Below are 18,723 nucleotides of genomic sequence, written 5' to 3' on the forward strand. Positions count from 1 at the left end.
GTCACCAGTTACTCCATTTGTTGCTTCCCTATTTCATAATAGATTTTAATTCATTTAATCTGCACTCCATAGCTGAAAGTGTATTGCTGATAGTAATGAAATAATTCCTGGCAGCAAGCTGGAAAAAAAAGAAATTTCTGTGAAGAGTTTTCCAATACACTGTCAAATTGTCTGAAATCCAGAGGGACTCAAAAGTCCCTCTGGATTTCAGACAGATTATTTAAAACTATTATAATGTTGCAATTTATGAAAAACTAGCACATCGTCATATAGCTGAGGGAAACAAAGGGATTTAAAACATGATGTAAGATTCAGAAAATATTTTGTAAACAGTATCTTATTCTTGTTTGGAAACACACACACACACACACACACACACACACACACACACACACACACACACACACATATATATATATATATATATATATCTGTACACATACTGATTTAGTTACGTGATTACATTACTTTTTACATTACAATTTTACTTTCGCACTGTCCAGAGCAGCACATTGATTCAATTCTGTGCTGGTACAGCTGGCATCAATCTGCTGATGTAAGTATACGGGGTGTAATGATAAATACAACAGCACTTCAATGAATTGAAGTATCCCTTTCACATTTTTCTTAATCGTGTACACTGAAGTGACTGATAGTTTTGCTTGCTGCAAACATATAATACAGTAAAATATAGACAAAAACCACACATCAACAGTTGTGTTTCAGATGAGAAGAAGAATGCATGTCCAGTATTCAATCTTGTTTAAGCTCTACTTTGCTCCACTATGGTCACCACCTGATTGGTAGCTTTGAGTTTGTGCTTTTTGGTGCTGGGCAAGATTTATTTATTCATTGATTGATTTAGTTTCATTTTGATAAAATTAGTTAGTTGAGCAGATAGCTAAAGAAAATCAGACAGCTTTATAGCAAACACACTATAGCCATTGGGAGTTAACAAAATCGTATTAAGATATTCAAATATTTAAATTTTCAAATACGACTTTTTAATTTTTCTCCTCAGAAAAAGGTTGTTTTAATAGAATTAAATTTTGTTTTATCAATTTTTTTCCTCAAAGAAAATATTGTAATATCAGTGTCTAATCTGCATATTAAGCAACAAGCTATTTAATCTTCTGTGCACCTATGTGTACGCCCATCTTCTTTTCTGTCTATCCATCCTGGTTTCTCTCTCTCTCTTTCAACACCCACAGTGTAAAGCCAGTCAGACATAAACAGTATTGTTTTACCCGGGTAGGGCTCACAGCAGGGCACTGTTAGCACCACGCCTCATGCAGCCCACAGCTCTCCCCATGCCTCAGTGATATCCCTTCTCCATGGCTCAGTGCTTGCATACATATGAATGCCCCCTGTCTTCTACCCTTCACGGTTCTGAGCTGGTCCAAGCTGAGAAGAGCTGAGGTGTTACACAGCTGCCATGCTTGTTGGACAGACAGATGTGGAGGAGAATTGTAGCATTCCAGTGTTAGTAAATGAACTGTAATGACACATTCTTTGGAGTGATTATAGGTGTGATGGTACTTGAACTCAGGAGTGCTTTCCTGCGGTGCGATTTGCTGAATTGTACTAAGCATGCTGAGGGTGAATTTGGGGCAATAAAGGAAAAAGAGGAGTTTATCAGTTAGAAAATGCAACCAGTATGTGTATGCAGTTAACATTATAACGAAGACTTAGTGCAGTGTCAGAAACTGGGCAAAGGTTTTTGTACAGCAGCTGATCCTACAGTATATCCTAGTTGTGGAAAATGAGCATAATAATGGAACTTAATAATGCTTTCTTTTTGACAGAAATCTTGTGGTTTAAAAGTGAAGATTCTGCTGACAGGTGAAATAAAATCTTGATTCAAAGATAAAGCTTCAGAAGATTTTAATGCTAAAACTTTGTCTTTTTTCCTTGTTCTGCACAGCAAGTTTTACTACTTTGGTCTGTTTGATTATACTTATATTTCTTCTAAGGAAATAAGCAAACTATACAGATCAAGCTGTGTTACAGTACAATGTGTTATTGAAAATAAGCCGCAGCGTCCTTCCACAGCCATTGTGTGTCACACTGGGCTGCATCTCCCAATTTATCCCCTCTCTGGTTCAAGAAAGATTCCTATTGATTTCCTATCACCGAGCCAGTGTACAGAGTAAATAGGAAGTGTGAGCCCTATTATTTCTGTCGCTTGGTAAAACATAAGGATAGACCCCCGTGTCTTTATCACGAGGAACCTTTTAGCCACCACATGCCCTTCAACCAAAACACTACGGCTGTAAATTTTCACACACTGTACAGTAATGATGTCCTTTGAGAATGAGTTTGTGTTTAAATTATTGGTGTGGTATTAAATCCTGTGAACTTCAGAACATGATTAATGAGATTACACTTAATGTGGGAAAACACCCGTAAACGCAGGCTGTATTTTCATACAGGCTTAATGTGCTTTCCCCTGCGGGCCACTGCCCAAACCAATAGAGGGAGATTTGCTTTCCCGGGAGAAGCTTCTGTGCACTCTTTCTGAGTCTTTGCATGTGCTAAGCAGTAGGAAACAGGTGAGACAAATCCCTTTAGACACCAAATAGCGCAATTACACGTTTCTTCCATGTATGTAACAGGTCTGACCAAGAATATGCAACACTTTTGAGGAAGAAAGATGTGTGCAAGACATTCTACTGAATAGTTTTCATATTCCATTGTAGGCTTTTTACATCCTTAATCCGTTCCTGCATGTTTTTTGTTTTTAGCAACCATTCATATTTTTCATCCCTGGACATTTATACTGTAGATGTTGTGTTGCTATTATTGTAGTCGCCACAATGCTACAGGCTTCAAATAAAAGCCAGAGACAATATTCCTCCTACAATTGAGTTTCTGTGCCCATTGCCTGGCCTACAGCTGCATCCATTTCTGCAGTGTCCCTGAATTCTCTGCATTATCAAGGGGAAGGACGAGCTAATCTGCACTGATTTGAAACAGGACCAAAACACTGGCTTTCCTAATCCCTCATTTTTTTTTATCAGGGGTAGTGAGGAGCATTTTACCCTTGTGGGAGGGAAAGAAAGAGGGAGCTATTTCATGCCTCACTGGTTCCACTGTTTTTATGAAGATTTTTTTCCTACCCCTACTTCCCTACTTCAATCCATAGTGTAACTGAATTTCTAAAGCCTGTTTGCAATAGTCAGACACCTTTTAGAAGTACGAAGGTACTTTTCATAATTAGGGATGTGTAGATGGCTGCCTTCTCCCTCTGCAGTAGTAGTAATTTAACTTTAAGGCAGATAAGGCTCTGTATCTCTGAAAAAGGGAGGTGCAATTTCCTTGCTGTCTTTCATTTTATTCATTTGACAATTGGCAAACACCTATGGCACGCAGGATATAATTTGCTTCCTGAAAATACAGTACGAGCGCTCCAATTTGGATTAATGCACACATCTGTGAGATATAATTCAAATAATTATGTTTCCTTAAATTCTGTCAACCAATTTATGTAATACTTCATTCACTTATGTAGCACGTTTGTTGGAAATTTCCACTTTACATCAGGTGCTCTGGCAGGGCTGTCACATAGAGGCCCTCATACTGATTTTTCTTCAGTGCACATGCAGTTTCTGTTGAGTAGAGTTTGAAACATTAATAGATACTGAAATGTGAAAAATTTCTATTTAATGTAGACTGAGAACAGTTCATGTGAATGACAGTTTCAGCAGATAAAAGCAATGCATCTATTTAAGTGTATTAGCAGCTGAAACTCAAGTTGCGCTGGGTGTTGTTGTTTTTTTGTTTTGGTTCTTTTCTTCTTCTGTTTTTTTTTTTTTGTCAGTGCTAGTGCAGTGAGCAGAAACAGAGAAAAAGAGCTCATTGATCTGCTATGATCTAAACACTGCAAAAGGCATGGGGTGTAACAAGCTCAGGAAATTTACAAGGTAAGCCTTGGCAACACAACAGCACGGGTCATCATAAGACTATGAATTACTGGAACACCTCAGTCTCAGAGGACCACTTGAGGTTCTCTCCCTGTGAAATAATTGGGTTGCAACAGTGAAACTGCTACACCAGTTAGAGTGCAAAGGGGCTTTTGCTTTGTTTTGCTGTTACAAGACCGCAGACACGGCTGTGACTATTAATCAGCAGGTGACACGTGTAGCTGACGGCATAAAATGGGAGATAAGATCAAAAACTGCACCACATGGATGCGAAAGTCATCTTATTTGCAATTTTTTAACCCATTTTATTTTGCAGTTGGTAAACACTACTGAAGCTATTTGATGTGAATATTAAACATGTATTTTCAGATTGTTTGAGTCCTTATTGGTTAGAAGTAGTAAGTCATTACTGTGGTGCACACTGGTGAGCAGGCTTGATGAAAATTGTTTCGGTGCTTGTAGAAATAGCAGAAGATGATACACCAACAGAATACAGATGTCTGATTTGCGGGTTACACTTTGTAAACTATGGAACAACTGCTCATATTACATCTGGCAAATTTATTTTATTTTTTTATTTATTTTTCGTTATTTAATCCATAGCCGAACATCTGAATCAGAGTTCTGGAGCCAGAGCACTTAACTTGTCACAGGTCTTTGCGCAACAAGCATTTTCAGTTGCAGCGGACAGATTTAGGTGCCTGTGGCAGGACCTCCGCCGTCTGTGACTGGGGACATCTCACTTTGTTGTCAGAACACCTCTAAACATCTTTCACAGAAACAATTACCATACCATCTGTAGCTTTCTGCCAGCTTGTTGCTCACTGTCAGCACATCGGGTTCTTTTCTCTTTTTTCTTCTCAAATGCTCTCCCACACCCTGAGACTCATGAGGAGTTAGGTCACTTTGGATTAAAATGGATGATTTTAATTACGCGAATTGCCTCTTTATATCAATATTTTCAGTGCTCGTTTTGTCCCGATACCTTTTGATGGACAGGTGAATGGTGGATTGAATTGCCACTAATGTATTTCCTGATTTGAGCATTTGACTGACTTGGAATATTGATGAAAGTCCTTGGATACATTTTACTTATAAAGACCTTATAAAGCTGGTGTAAAAAAGAAGTTTATTTATGTTTGAATACTGATGGTGTGAAGGTAATTCTTAATTGCTGTAATTGATAAAGAATGCTTGATATCCCATAAGAATTAAAAAATACATGAGCCAACACTTACACCAACACAGCCTTTAATTTTAAACTTAAAAACTTTTATTTGACAAACTAAACTTAATAAACACGCTACTTTAATGGAAGGAGAAGTGTTTTCTTTGTGGTTACATCCAAATATCAAATAACCATCAACAGAGTAATACTTATGCTGTCTGCTGTTCTGAAAGATCAAAAGCTGTGAAAAAAGTAGTCTAATTTGCCCATACATGTCTGCAATTGCTTTGCCTGCTATATTAATATCTAACACACAAATATATGTCACTGACACACTAGATGCCACAGAAAGGACAGTTAATTAACAATTAAATAACTTCTTTGCACACTTAACTGAAACTTTCATTATAAAATCTTCAGATCCATTTTTCATGCCATATTTGAGATCGCTGCAAAAAGTGCAGCCTTACCTAATGTCCACCCTACTGTTACTCATTTTATATTAAGATTTAAAAATCTAGTTGGTATTGATATGGTGAATAACCTTCAGTAAAAATAATAAATCATACAGCAATAGTACATTCATGTAGTTGTAAAAAGCATGATAATGTATTAAGTAATCCAAAGTATTCAGAATACGTTACTATCATTGAGTAACGTAACGGAATACGTTACGAAATACATTTTGGGGCATGTATTCTGTATTCTGTAGTGGAATACATTTTAAAAGTAACCTTCCCAACACTGCCCACTGGCAACCTCTGGTCAAAACAGAAAAATGTTTCTGTTCGGCAAGTAGTTACTGGAGGTTCCTGGTTGTTGCCATGTGAAATCGCCCACAATTGGGTGCTGCACCAAACACTTCCTTGTGATTGCTTTTACTGCTAACAGATTGCTACGGTTACCCATAGTTTGAACGGAATACACTGACATGTCTGCACACACTCATCCAATCCGGCAAGAGAATGTTTGCTTCCAAAGCAGAAATTTCACACTTTAAAATGTATTGGTCGCAGTAGTAAGACAGAACAAATGTTATTTCCAGTTTGTATTGCAGTTTTCAATACTTGGCCAGTAGTGTCTGCAGACTAGTCAGTGTTTTTCATGTAAATTTTCCATGTAAATGACCACTTCAGAAACCAGCTACAATGACCAATTTTATGACAACAAGCAACCTCAACTAGGCTCAACTAGGCTAATGGTTGCAGAATACACACTTATATCTTGCAAAAGGTGGTTACTAGGATTGTTCTCCAGGCCTCCACGAATGGGCCTTTAGCAACTGATTTTAAAGCAACCACTGGCAACCACTTGCATTCACTAGGCTGGTTTCTAGGCCTGTGTGATTGGGGCCTTACGTGGAACAAGATGGGATAAATGGGACTAGAGTCTCATTTGGATTCACTCAGCACTTAGAATTTTAGTTTACAGAGACATGGAGATCATTTCCTGTAGGGATGTTTATACATTTGTCTTTCTGCACCACAGGTACCTCAGTTATCACAGTAACAGCTACAGATGCCGATGATCCGGTGTACGGAAACAGCGCTAAGCTAGTCTACAGCATACTGGAGGGACAACCATATTTCTCTGTTGACCCCAACTCAGGTAAGTCTAATTTCTTGATAATTGCTGAATTTTAGGCTTAAGCTAAAGTATTAGTTTGATCAAATACTCCATTGCGTTCATGAAGGAAAAGCTGATTAAACCTCAGATTCCAAGTCTTGTGTGAGTTAACAATCATGTGGGTTTAAAAATTCATGCATTTAAAATATTTGCACATGCAAACTAGGGAATTTATTTTATTTTAATTACATTTCCTTTGTTTTTAGGAGCCATCTGTGCAGGATGACATTTAGTTGCATATTAAGTAAAAAACAAAAGAAAAAAAAAGGAAACATGCAATAGTTTATAGGTCTCGTGTAATCAGAGTGATTTTAAATAAGGAGAAAAAAATGGAGGGCACCTTTATGGAGCAGGCAAAGCCCTTTGTGCTGTTATTCATTGTTTGCTTGACAAAGCCTGACGAAGATTTCTGTGAGATCAAAACGTTGCTTCATTAAATTTAATGGGAGCTAATACAATGTGCAAGTCCTTTGTCTGCTTCTAACCAGTGGAGAGCATAATGTATTACAAAATGCAATGAATGAACACGGCGTTCATAACGGGACAAAAAGGAAAGAAATAGGTTTTACAGAGAGATGGTGATTCCATCTAAGGATTATTTCATAAGGCTTTTTCTTCTAGACAGGGCCATGCACATCAGGCCAGAACCTTTTAGTATTTAAACACTGTCCTTTTTCATTACCTGCTTTGAGCTAGATAAATGAGCTTACAATGTCATCTCAGGTCAAGTTGTGGTATATCACTATGTGGACAAGTTTCTGGTTAAGTATGTCCAAATGACAGGAATAACTTTACCAAGGTCAAGCTTATGCATAAATCTAAGTATTTTAAGGACACACCTGAACTATAGGGACTGCTTTAAGCTTTATGGACCCAACTCTGTATCTGATCAGCTATCAAAAAGATTGAAAGTTTAAACAGTAACTGAAACATTTTGAAAGTTATCTCACTAAATAGCTGATAATATTTTAGAGGTTTTAGGGTTACGCAGCACAAATTGCATTAATACTTGACTGGATTTTTTAAGCCCTTTATAGTCACAAGGCTTAATTGTTTTCCCATTTAAAATCACTATAATAAAACACTGATGCATACTATGAGTTGATCCTGATCCCACTGCAAACCGGTGGCTGACTTGAAGTGGAGTTTTTTGCAGTAAGGTCCATTCATGATATGAAATACTGTGAGGAAGCTCCCCTTTATTGTGTTATTTAGGCTGTATACTTATCCACTCTAAAATATATTTTAATGGAAGTTTAGTTTAGTTTGGAACCGCTCATTTCTAATGTAGTCGACTTTCTGGTACCTCATATCTATGTGCTGCCAATACTTGGGATTCAAATACAAAATAAATACTAACAGAAGAGCTGAGAGTGATATCCTGCTTTTAACATGTGCACTGCTAGCAGGTGCTACAGGTTGAACTAATTCCAACAGGTGGAGATGCAACAGCTTCCCCACCTGCTTGCCCACCTGAGGTGATAGCAGTCTGTTGCATTGCATTTATGCATAAAGTGCAAACACCTTCTGTAAGGACTAAAAGAGGATATAGTCTGACACTTAACTATTATAACAAATGCTGTATGTCTCCATTATCATGCAACTTCAACTCTATTCAACAAAGCTGTAAGGGACAAAATTACATGTCTGTAAAAAGGCAGCCTGACAATGTAATAGTTTGAAAAGTTGTGTAAAAACATCAGTTCTGCATGTAACTCAGACCATCTGTTTTTTTTATGCTTGTAGGTTATTGCTGCATGGGGGTGCTGTTAAATGTGGCTTCCTGGCTCACTCCCTTTTGCTACAATTCCCCTCTACAGCTGTTCATTCATGTACATTTATGTTTCAATATTTATACCATACGCAGTGGCAAACAAGTTTTTTTCCTGGGAGCATTGTAACTGTTCCAAGGGGTGTACAGATTTGATTGAAACAACAGATATGAATGTAATGGAGCAACTTGATAGAAATGAATGAAACACAAATATAGTCCACACACACTGGTTCATAATATATTGCATAACATATCATTTTGATTTAACAAAAAGACTATCTAAGTATGCAAAAATATTTTCATGAAATAAAAATAAAATATTGTATATTGGCAGTATTAATTAAGGGGGATCTTTATAATAAATTAACTAACCATGGCTTTTGTACTCAGTCACTCGGGATGGCACTGAACAATACTAAATGGACCTTATACATTCATAACCTTTTATAAAAGGAAGGATAGAATTTGCATGAATTTTCAATTCAATTCAGTTTCATTTCATTTATACAGCACCAAATCACAACAACATTTCCCTCAAGGTGCTTAATGTTGGAAGGTACAGATCCTACAATATTATAAAGAAAACAGAGAAAACCCCAACAATCATATGACCCGCTATCAGCAAGTGCTTTGGCCACAGTGGGAATGTATGTGGCTAAAGATACAATTCCAACTTTTTTCAGTGGATAAATCAAGCAATGAAGTGTAACTTGGATAAGTAACGTCAACACATTTGAACAGTGAACGGTACTGTACAGTTCCCCACGAGTTGCGTGGAATTCATTATTGAAACCCAAATGAGATTTATATGAGAGCTTTGCATCAGTGAGTTGCATGTTTTGCTCAGCTGACTTCAAGTCCTAAGTCCTAATGGGGCAGCACTCCTATGATGCTGTGGTCCATAACATCACTGGGTTATGAATTCCAAATAATGGCAATGATAATAATTACTTCTTCCTTTCACAAGGCAGACTCTTCAGCAGCGTCATGGTGCATAAAGTTATCTCAAAACATATTCTAGATTGGATCTTTAATTGCTTTTTCAGCTGACTTTTTAACATGTGTCTGTAAGCAATATGATTAAATAATGGTGAAATTACATTAATAAGAAATGAGATGGAAATTGACGGCTCACAATTTGGAAAACAACACACAATAAACAAGCTTCAAGAAAGGAGGACTCAAAATTTATGTACATAATTAGAATGAACTTTCATAATTTCAACACATAAAAACCGGGCTTGTCCTCACTGGTATAGGTGTCGTAATCTCGAAGCCTCTACAGCTGGACCTTGGGCTGTCGAGAGGGGGCTGAATGGACAGTTTAAGGATTAACATTCATGCTTTGTGTGATCGCTGTGCACATGCAGATGGCTCATTCAAGTGAGCCAGATGTTTTAATGAATGTTAATGAAAAATAAAAGGTAAGGGGAAAACAACCATTAGAATGCATTTGACACTTACAACACCACACTGGAAATGAAAAGCATTCAATAAATAAATAAACATCATGCCCCAATTCATCACTTGGTTAATGGTCGATGAAAAAAAAAAAGTTGAAACAAATATCTATGGAAATGAGTGTTTGTCTATCTTCCCTTTTCAGTGATTAGGAATTAATTTGAATAATTAACAATGATCAACAGAGATGACGGTGTTGCTTGTAGCAGGATGACGGAAGAGTGTGTGTGTGTGTGTGTGTGTGTGTGTGTGTGTGTGTGTGTGTGTGTGTGTGTGTGTGTGTGGAGGAGGAAAAGTAACTTGTTTGTGTAGCTCTTTTTCCTTATTGATTTGTTTGTTTGCATTTCGGATGGTAGGTCTACCTTGTTATTGCACATCAGAGCTCAGAGCTAAAATTAGAGAGAAGTAATTTAAAATCCTATTTCTCTATATAATATCTGCCTATTCATTAAAACTGCAATGACTTGGTGATGCTGATGAAATGCTGGTTTTACACACTTCATCTTTGAGGCCATCTAAGGGTGTCCCATGTAAGAGAGAGTATATACATGTAACACAAGAGCTGTGTTGTTGTTACTTTTTTAAAAACAATTTCAAATAGATTTTCTGTAAGTATTCTTTCAAATAATATCACAAGTGTGTCCTTGGTGTAATCATCTATAGCTCTATTCATATCATTCTACTTCACTGATTTAAAAAAAAGAAAAAAAAAAGATTCTCGAATGTTTTCAAGCTTATTTTGTTGACGTGACAATACATGCGGTTCACTAAATGTACAAACATGTAGAAGTTTGGTTTTACCCAAGATACTTCCTCAATAATTTTATACATAGCATGTTTGTAACCAGTGTGTAACAAAAATAATAGACGATGGCCAAATCAGAAGACTTCAGGAATGTCAGGAGCCAAGAGGACGCCACAATGAAAACACAACCATATAAACGATGAAGCAATGCTTAAGTTGTATTAGAAATTTTTGTGCACTGTATTACAACTAACAACAATAACCAAAATAGTGTGCGGACACAGAGACCCCCAACAAATAAAGAAAAGAAAGTTAGACCCGGATCTTTTAAATTGTCAGTGTGATCCAGTTCAGGCCTGTTAGGTGATCTGGGCAGTTTATTGGTGTGAGCTCAATCCGATGATCGATGTATGATTTGCACAGTTTGTCCTACCACAATTCAGGCAACCAGACTGCAAGATTCAGTTCCATATGGGCTGTGGCTTGCCATCCATTGTAATGGAAGATCATTCTTCTTCTATGGATTTTCCAGAAGGTCTGTAATTCGAAGCTCTCTGTAGAGTCTCAGCTCCTTGATCTCCAAATCAAAAAACCTGACCTAAGAGTGAGGTCAGAGTTACTCCAAATGAACATTGTACATACTTAACTAACAATTATCCATAAACATTTCTGCTTCAGGGAAAAAGCATGAACAAAATCAGTTTCAAATTTCTGTTTCTAACGTGTTGTACAACTATCAAATTCAAAATTTTTTGCGTTACGTGGCAATGTAGTTATCACCAATCATAAAACTAAAATTAATCAGGTCCATAGATCTAATCCACACTGCTCCTAGCAGAAGAATCAATATACTCTCCTCCTTGTTAATTAACAGCAATGGTGAATAAAAATAACACAACAAAACATTTCAATGCAACAGGTATGCATGCTGTTTTTCTTAACCTACAATAGCTAATAAGTTCTCAGATAACAGTGAACAAACAGGATTGTGAGTTTAGATAGTACCCGCTAGCTACTTGCGCAGGACCTTCACCGTTAGCATTTGTTTCCCAAGCGAACAACATCAACATTTCAGCAAGCCGATCAGCGGCTATAACAGTTCAGTTACTCACCAGTGCAAAGCACTGTGTATTCATAAAAACAGCTTCGGGTCTCCAAATCAGCAACCACGTTCCTCTTACAGGTGCAGCTATGGCGGGTGTGGGCTAAGCAGCCTTACTAGCATAACCAAACAGGAACAGTCAAGGCGAGAAAAACAATCCCATTGGTTAAGGACTGACATTGTGCATCCAGGTCAGAAAATAACCTTTGTTAAACAAAAATAAATAAATAACAAAAATAAAGTACATCGAACCCTGTGGAGTATACCAGGCCCAAGCACACACACGCAGATCCGTATTGCCAAGGACCACATTTATTGATATTAACACAGCAGATAATATGACGCACAGACTGACAGCTCTCGATCCCAGCTGATGTGTGTCTCTTTTCCCTTAGCGCCCTCCACTCCTCTCCGCCTCACTATATAAAGGGAAGGAAAACCACCATCAGTCCAAAATCGCCATGAGCTGTTCTTACCAGCACCGCCCCGTCGAGCTCACTGCACCACTCCTCCCGTGCAGCCGCGCCCCGGACCACACCTCCGCCACAAACCCTTCAACACAAAATAACTAAATTTTATACAATTGTTTAATTAGAAAATGAGTTAATTTGAAATGTAAGTTTTATACTTTCAGCTGTTTGTAGAAGCAGGAAAAAAAGTCAAGCAGAATTACTGCTAATAAAACACGAGCAAAAATCAAGACATCATATTTGGTGGACAGAAAAATCCCATTCAAGGTTAGAACATGGGAGTAGTAATCAATTACCCCAGTGTTATCAACTGGTCCAAGTCACATTGGTCTTTCCACCCCACAGTCACTAAATGTATATTTTTCTTGTGAAAATAATAATAACATATTTGAAAAAGACTTCCTTTAATAAATTACTCGAACAACAAGGGCATTGTTTTTTTTTCAGTACAGTCTTACTGAAGAGGTGTCCAACTATTGTCCTTCATTTTCTCTTTTTGTTTAAATCGTCTGTGTCGTGTGTGACCTCCAAAAGCACAACTGACCCTGAAATTTCTCTGAGGAAAAATCTATCTGTAGAATAAAATGCAGACACAGACAACATTCTAACCCCTCCCATGTTTCCCATCATAGCCAAGCATATTATCATTGTCTGAGGCAGCTCAGGACCAAGGCAGGGTGTCATGCCAAAGCCTGGCTTTTATGAGGGGTTTTATATTCATTTGATGATCCTGCGGGCCTCTGTTTCCTGAGTGGATTATCCGTATATGCCGGTGCTGAGCCCTTTTTATATTCAGTGCTGCGGCAGAGTCAATAAGGTCCATTCTGCATACAATATTCAAGATTATACAAGACAGACAGCATAATTCACACTCAATCAGAATACAAATGACTTCAGACGGTGGAACAACACATTCAAAAACAAACACAGCTGATTCTCAGTGCTGCGACTGGCTCAGTCGTGGGCACCTTACTACATTCACTCAGACTGTGCTTTTTCTGAGACTAAGCCTGCAGGGAAATCTTTAACCCTGCTGGGTATGGGGTTCATGTTTGGTAAGGTCATGGTCTAAAATAATGCATGTTATAAACTGGGGAATAATGTGAGCATGAAGGTGACTGCATGCCTTTTTTTCCTTGCGCTTCCTTACGTTTACTCACATGAGCATCATTACAATTATGTGCAGAGTATATCAGTCAAATTTATAATTGGGTGAATGTGTTATGAACTGTTTCCACCTCCAGCAACCATAAGAATTGCTCTGCATGGGATGGATCGTGAGATGAGAGAGGATTATCAGGTGGTCATTCAAGCTAAAGACATGGGAGGTCACATGGGTGGTTTGTCTGGAACTACTACTGTCAGCATCACACTACAAGACATCAATGACAATCCACCAAAGTTCTCTAAAAGTAAGTAACTTCATAACCTTACCCATCCCAAATTGAATAAAGAGGGAAAAGAAATTACTGCTGCTCTAAATGAGCATTTCTCTGATTGGTAATAATTAGGAAAAAGAAATGTTATTTTGTAAATGTCATCATACATGCTCCTCAGAAACTAATTCCTCTAACTGTGAAATGTCTAATGATGATGCAGTAGTGTAATATGCTTCGGTAATTGTGCTTAATTTGATCAACGTTTCTAGAAACCAAAAAGCTGTGTCTGTTCATCCTCAGGTTTGTATGAGTTTGTGATCCCTGAAGACCTACCATTAGGGAAAGAGGGTGGCAAGGTGAAAGCAAATGACCGCGACATCGGTGAGAATGCCAAGTCGACGTACAGCATCATCGAAGGAGACGACCAAGGCGTGTTTGAGATTATTACGAACGCAACGACACAGGAAGGGATTCTACAGCTCAGAAAAGTAAGACCTAGATGATGTCAGGATAAGAGCTGATTGGCTTTTTTTCTGTCTCTTTCTTTTCTGTTTCTATAATCAATTTAAGTAAATCAGTTATTTTACTTCCCATACATATAAGTCAATACAGTATAAAGATTGATGTTTAAATCCCCTTCTCAGTAGGTCTCGTTCTTCTGTACTTCTTCTAGCGATTTTTTTTCATATGCTTTTAGAGAAGGCAGTACTCAACAGTACACCATCAAATATTAAACACTGAAAGCCTTCCCCCTGAGTAGCTTGGAGGCTAAAGGAGCATTTTTTTTAATACATTTCTAAAACCTACTTTTCTTTTATTCAGAAAAATCTATGAAAGAAGATAAATAGTAGGAATAAGTTTAAAGGTAATTTTTAACAATATTCTTTTTGCCAGAAGTAATGCAGACTGTGTGTGAATTGACATTAAGTTGGAGAATACGTTGGACTAAGAGTTGAGAGAAGACACTTTTATTTTGCATTACAGTCCATTCAGTTGTATTTCTCTTAGCTCAAGGTAAACTGGTACATATTGTAAATTTGTTCTCCCCACATTCAAAGTTTGCTCAAATTCAGTTTTGCTGGCATCATCACCATAAGAGCAGATGGACTGAACACAAAACTGCAGTGCGAAAGTTTGGCCCTAAAGTAACTTTAGTAAAACAGTTGCTTGTTAATCGCCTTGTTCAAAGGTACAGTTGCAATATTTTAGAGAAGAAAAGGCAATGCTCATTGTTCATCAAGATGTTTTCAGATGTATGGTTTTGAGAAAAATCAAAGAATATTATTTCTGTCACAAAATGTAACCTTTCACCTCGAGGCAGTACATCAGGCCAACAGTACAGCATATAAGACTCATCCCGTGCTGCTAGTAGAACAAGTATCCAAGAATCCCAGCAATTTTCATACATTATTATACATTATTATACATTTTTAGCCACGGAATATCAATATTTCCTCCAGGTTCAGAGCTTGAGAAGTTTAGATGTCATCACTTGCCAGTAAACACTTAGAGCACCCCCTCCCATACCGTGCTTAATACCAAAGTATAATAAATTCAAATTTGAAAAGTACAATGCATTTTAATAACCTGCAGGAAAATCTGGATGCACCTGTATCACAAGGACATCTGTAGAAAATCAAACTGAGATTTCAACAATATCAAACATACCACTGCACATGCTATTTATAAATCTATTATATATGTATGTATTCTATATATTCAAAGTCCACAGAAGCTCAGCTTGGTAGAAGATATTTACATAGACTGAATCATACACATGATTGATGGAGGAGGGTTTTAAGTCTTAAGTCATGGTTGGTTCAGTGTCTGCTGAGGACTACGTATCATTCAAATGCACAATGCTTTTGCATTGTGATGTAAAATGACATTACCCCAAGGACATGTGGTGTGACTTTGTCAAAGTGTGAACAATGAACTGTGTGGGGGTGGAATGTATAAGAGCTAAGGCAATCTGCTGGGACTACAATTCATTGCCACTAAAGAAAACATCAGCGCTGCAGAACAAACTTGACACAAAGTCATAAAATCTCTAACTGTTGACAAAGCAAATGTCAAATGTGTTAGTCTTTTAGGCAACCTCCACTTCCATGTCCCACAGAGACACTCAGTCTTCCCATGTCTACTCAGTTTTCTCTCTGTGGCCCTGAGTTTGCTGCCTACATAACTGAAGCAAGATAGATGATAATGCACTGGGAAAGTAGCAAGACATTTGCACACTCACTGTTTTCTCATCCCTCCAGATGACAGTGTCTCAAGTTGAAAGGAATTTACGAAGCAGTTGTTTCACTTTTCTTCTTCTATTCTGTACCTTCACCACTTATCCACCATCCAGTGTGACAGATTAAACCTTTAACATAACGTTTTTTCCCAAACACGCCTAGTCTCTGTCAACAAGGGAACACGTCTATGAACTCCCATCTAATGCAGAATTAAAATTATTAAAGATACTTTGCGGCAAGGTTAAATCATATTGATCTGAGGCTGGAGAGGCACAAACCAGGGGAGAGATTCTTTTCTGTTTGAGTTTTAAGCTTTTTATCTACTAGCCCCCAGGCCTGTCGAGAGATGTTAGTGGGATGCTGAGCTTTCACCCCTGCAGCCAGTGCTGAACTTTGAAGTCTCTAAATGGCCTGTGTGTACATACTGATTTGATGCTAACGCTTGAGTGAGAAAGAAGAATGACACGGTGGGGTGGGACACGACAGCAAAGATAGTGTTAACACTGAAAAAACAGGAACGGTTCTTCTTTTGCTGTTTGTGCCTTTTCTTTATCTGTTTTAAATACTTGCAGATGTTCAATTAAGCTATGTTGTTTGGTGGGAACATTGGAGAATATAGCATGACTATGCAAAGTTTGCTGCGTAATGTCTCGTAGTTCTACTCATTTGATTTTGCACTCATGAATCTCTCAACACTAGCTCCATAACAGTGCCGCCATGCATGCTAATAAAAATCAAAGTGGCTCTCCCTGGACTATTCAGTGAAAGCACTCTGTTTGTTTATTGAATTAATAATTTGAACTGGTCATAATATGACTTGTATTCTGTTTTCATGCTATTAAATAGTTTTAAAATAGAAGTTTGAATAGATGCTTTATTTGATTTTGCAATTTGTATCAAAAAATAATTAAAATTACTTAGTAACAAGGGTAATTAAAGAAGCTGTTTACAACTATGTTTTCCTTAAAGTGGATTTGGTATAATTAAATATGCCTCAAAGCCTCTCTCTTCCCCTTTGCTGTTAGGACACTGGAAACAAATGTAATGAGTTCTTTCTACATAATATCACATGGGAGTTATACTGAAATATGTTAACAAGAGAAAAGCAAACCCATGTGAGTAGTAAGCAAGCAAGCAAGCAAGCAATTTATTTATATAGCGCTTTCAGATCAGCCACGAGCTGAACACAAAGTGCTGTACACTTGACATGCCAAACATGATACATTGAGCATGTTAAAAAAAATGAGAAAAATAGTAATAATAATATAAGATAAGTAATATATATATAAACACATTTAAAACAATAAAATCAGCACATTAGATTAAAACAATAAAATCAGGGTCAGACTGTGTCATAAGCCAAAGAGTAAAAATGAGTTTTAAGACGTGTTTTAAAAGTGGACAGTGAAGGGGCCTCTCTAATGTGCTGGGAAAGATTGTTCCACAGATTAGGAGCAGCAATAGAGAAGGCCCTGTCCCCTCTGAGCTTCCTCTTGGACCTGGGTACCTCCAGGAGCAGCTTGTCAGCTGACCTGAGAGACCTGGGGGGTGAGTAAGGATGCAGAAGCTCAGAGAGGTAAGTTGGGGCAAGACCATTTAAACATTTAAACACAAACATGAGAATTTTAAAGTGAACTCTAAGATATACAGGCAGCCAATGGAGTGAAGCCAGGACGGGAGTTATGTGCTCTCTTTTACGAGTTCTGGTTAAAAGTCGTGCAGCAGAATTTTGGACCAGCTGCAGACGAGAGAGAAGATGCTGACTAACTCCACAATATAGTGCATTACAGTAATCTAAACGACATGAAATAAAAGCATGGATTACCGTTTCAAGATGCGGCTGAGATAAAATAGGTCTTATCTTTGCCAAGCGCCTTAGATGATAAAAACTGGACTTGACAGTACCCCTAATTTGACTATCTAATTTAAAATCACTGTCCATCTTAAAACCCAGGTTTGTAACAACAGATTTAAAATACTCTGCCAGGGGTCCCAAATCAATAGCTGAGGGTTCACAAGGTCCACTAGGACCAAACAGAATGACCTCAGTTTTGCTGGAATTGCATCTTAGAAAGTTTAGGGACATCCAAGATTTAATGTCTTCTAGACATGCTAAAAGTGGCTTAATAGAGAAGGCATCGTTCTGCTTCAGAGGCAGATAGATCTGACAGTCGTCAGCATAGCAGTGGAAGGATATTCCATGCCTTCTGAGGATGGTTCCCAGGGGCTGTAAATATAATGAAAAAAGCAGAGGCCCTAAAATTGAGCCCTGCGGGACCCCAGACTGAAAAGTGGCAGAGGAAGACTCATACCCTAAAAAGTTAACACTAAAAGTTCTGTCGCAAAGATAAGACCTAAACCATTTCAAAGCAGTACCACGAATGCCTGCAAGATGGTGCAAGCGAGACAGTAAAATGTTGTGATCTACAGTGTCAAAGGCAGCTGTTAGGTCAAGGAGGACAAGAACAATATGATTGCCAGAGTCACAGGAAAGGAGGATATCATTAAAAACCTTTAAGAGTGCTGACTCCGTGCTATGCAAGTTTTTAAAACCTGATTGAAAGACCTCCAGGATACCATTCTCATTTAAAAAATCCATCAATTGGCAATGTACAATTTTCTCTAAGATTTTAGACATAAAAGACAACTTGGAGATAGGTCTGTAGTTAGCCAATACAGTGTGGTCCAGGGCAGGTTTCTTAAGCAAGGGTTGTACTACCGCATGCTTAAAATTAGCAGGGACTACACCAGATATTAAACTGCTGTTTATAACACTAAGAACAGCCTGGCCTATGCTAGGAAAAATCTCCTTAAAAAATTGTGGTGGGACAGGAT

The 18,723-nt window shown here is 37.9% G+C and overlaps 1 protein-coding gene across 1 annotated transcript in view; it reads left to right on the top strand.

Annotated features, from left to right (window-relative positions):
* cdh8 (cadherin 8) overlaps positions 1–18,723 on the top strand; it is a 98,896-nt gene that overhangs the window by 55,085 nt on the left and 25,088 nt on the right. Inside the window, exons 4-6 of the mRNA XM_085413397.1 lie at positions 6,580–6,699; positions 13,514–13,681; positions 13,949–14,136. Coding sequence (XP_085269523.1) covers positions 6,580–6,699; positions 13,514–13,681; positions 13,949–14,136 — 476 coding nt within the window. The remainder of the gene's footprint in view (positions 1–6,579; positions 6,700–13,513; positions 13,682–13,948; positions 14,137–18,723) is intronic.

The sequence above is a fragment of the Rhamphochromis longiceps genome, linkage group LG1 (assembly GCF_057381845.1).
Source record: "Rhamphochromis longiceps isolate RC_006_pf linkage group LG1, R_longiceps_female_GT1.1, whole genome shotgun sequence".
Classification (NCBI taxonomy): Eukaryota; Metazoa; Chordata; class Actinopteri; order Cichliformes; family Cichlidae; genus Rhamphochromis; species Rhamphochromis longiceps.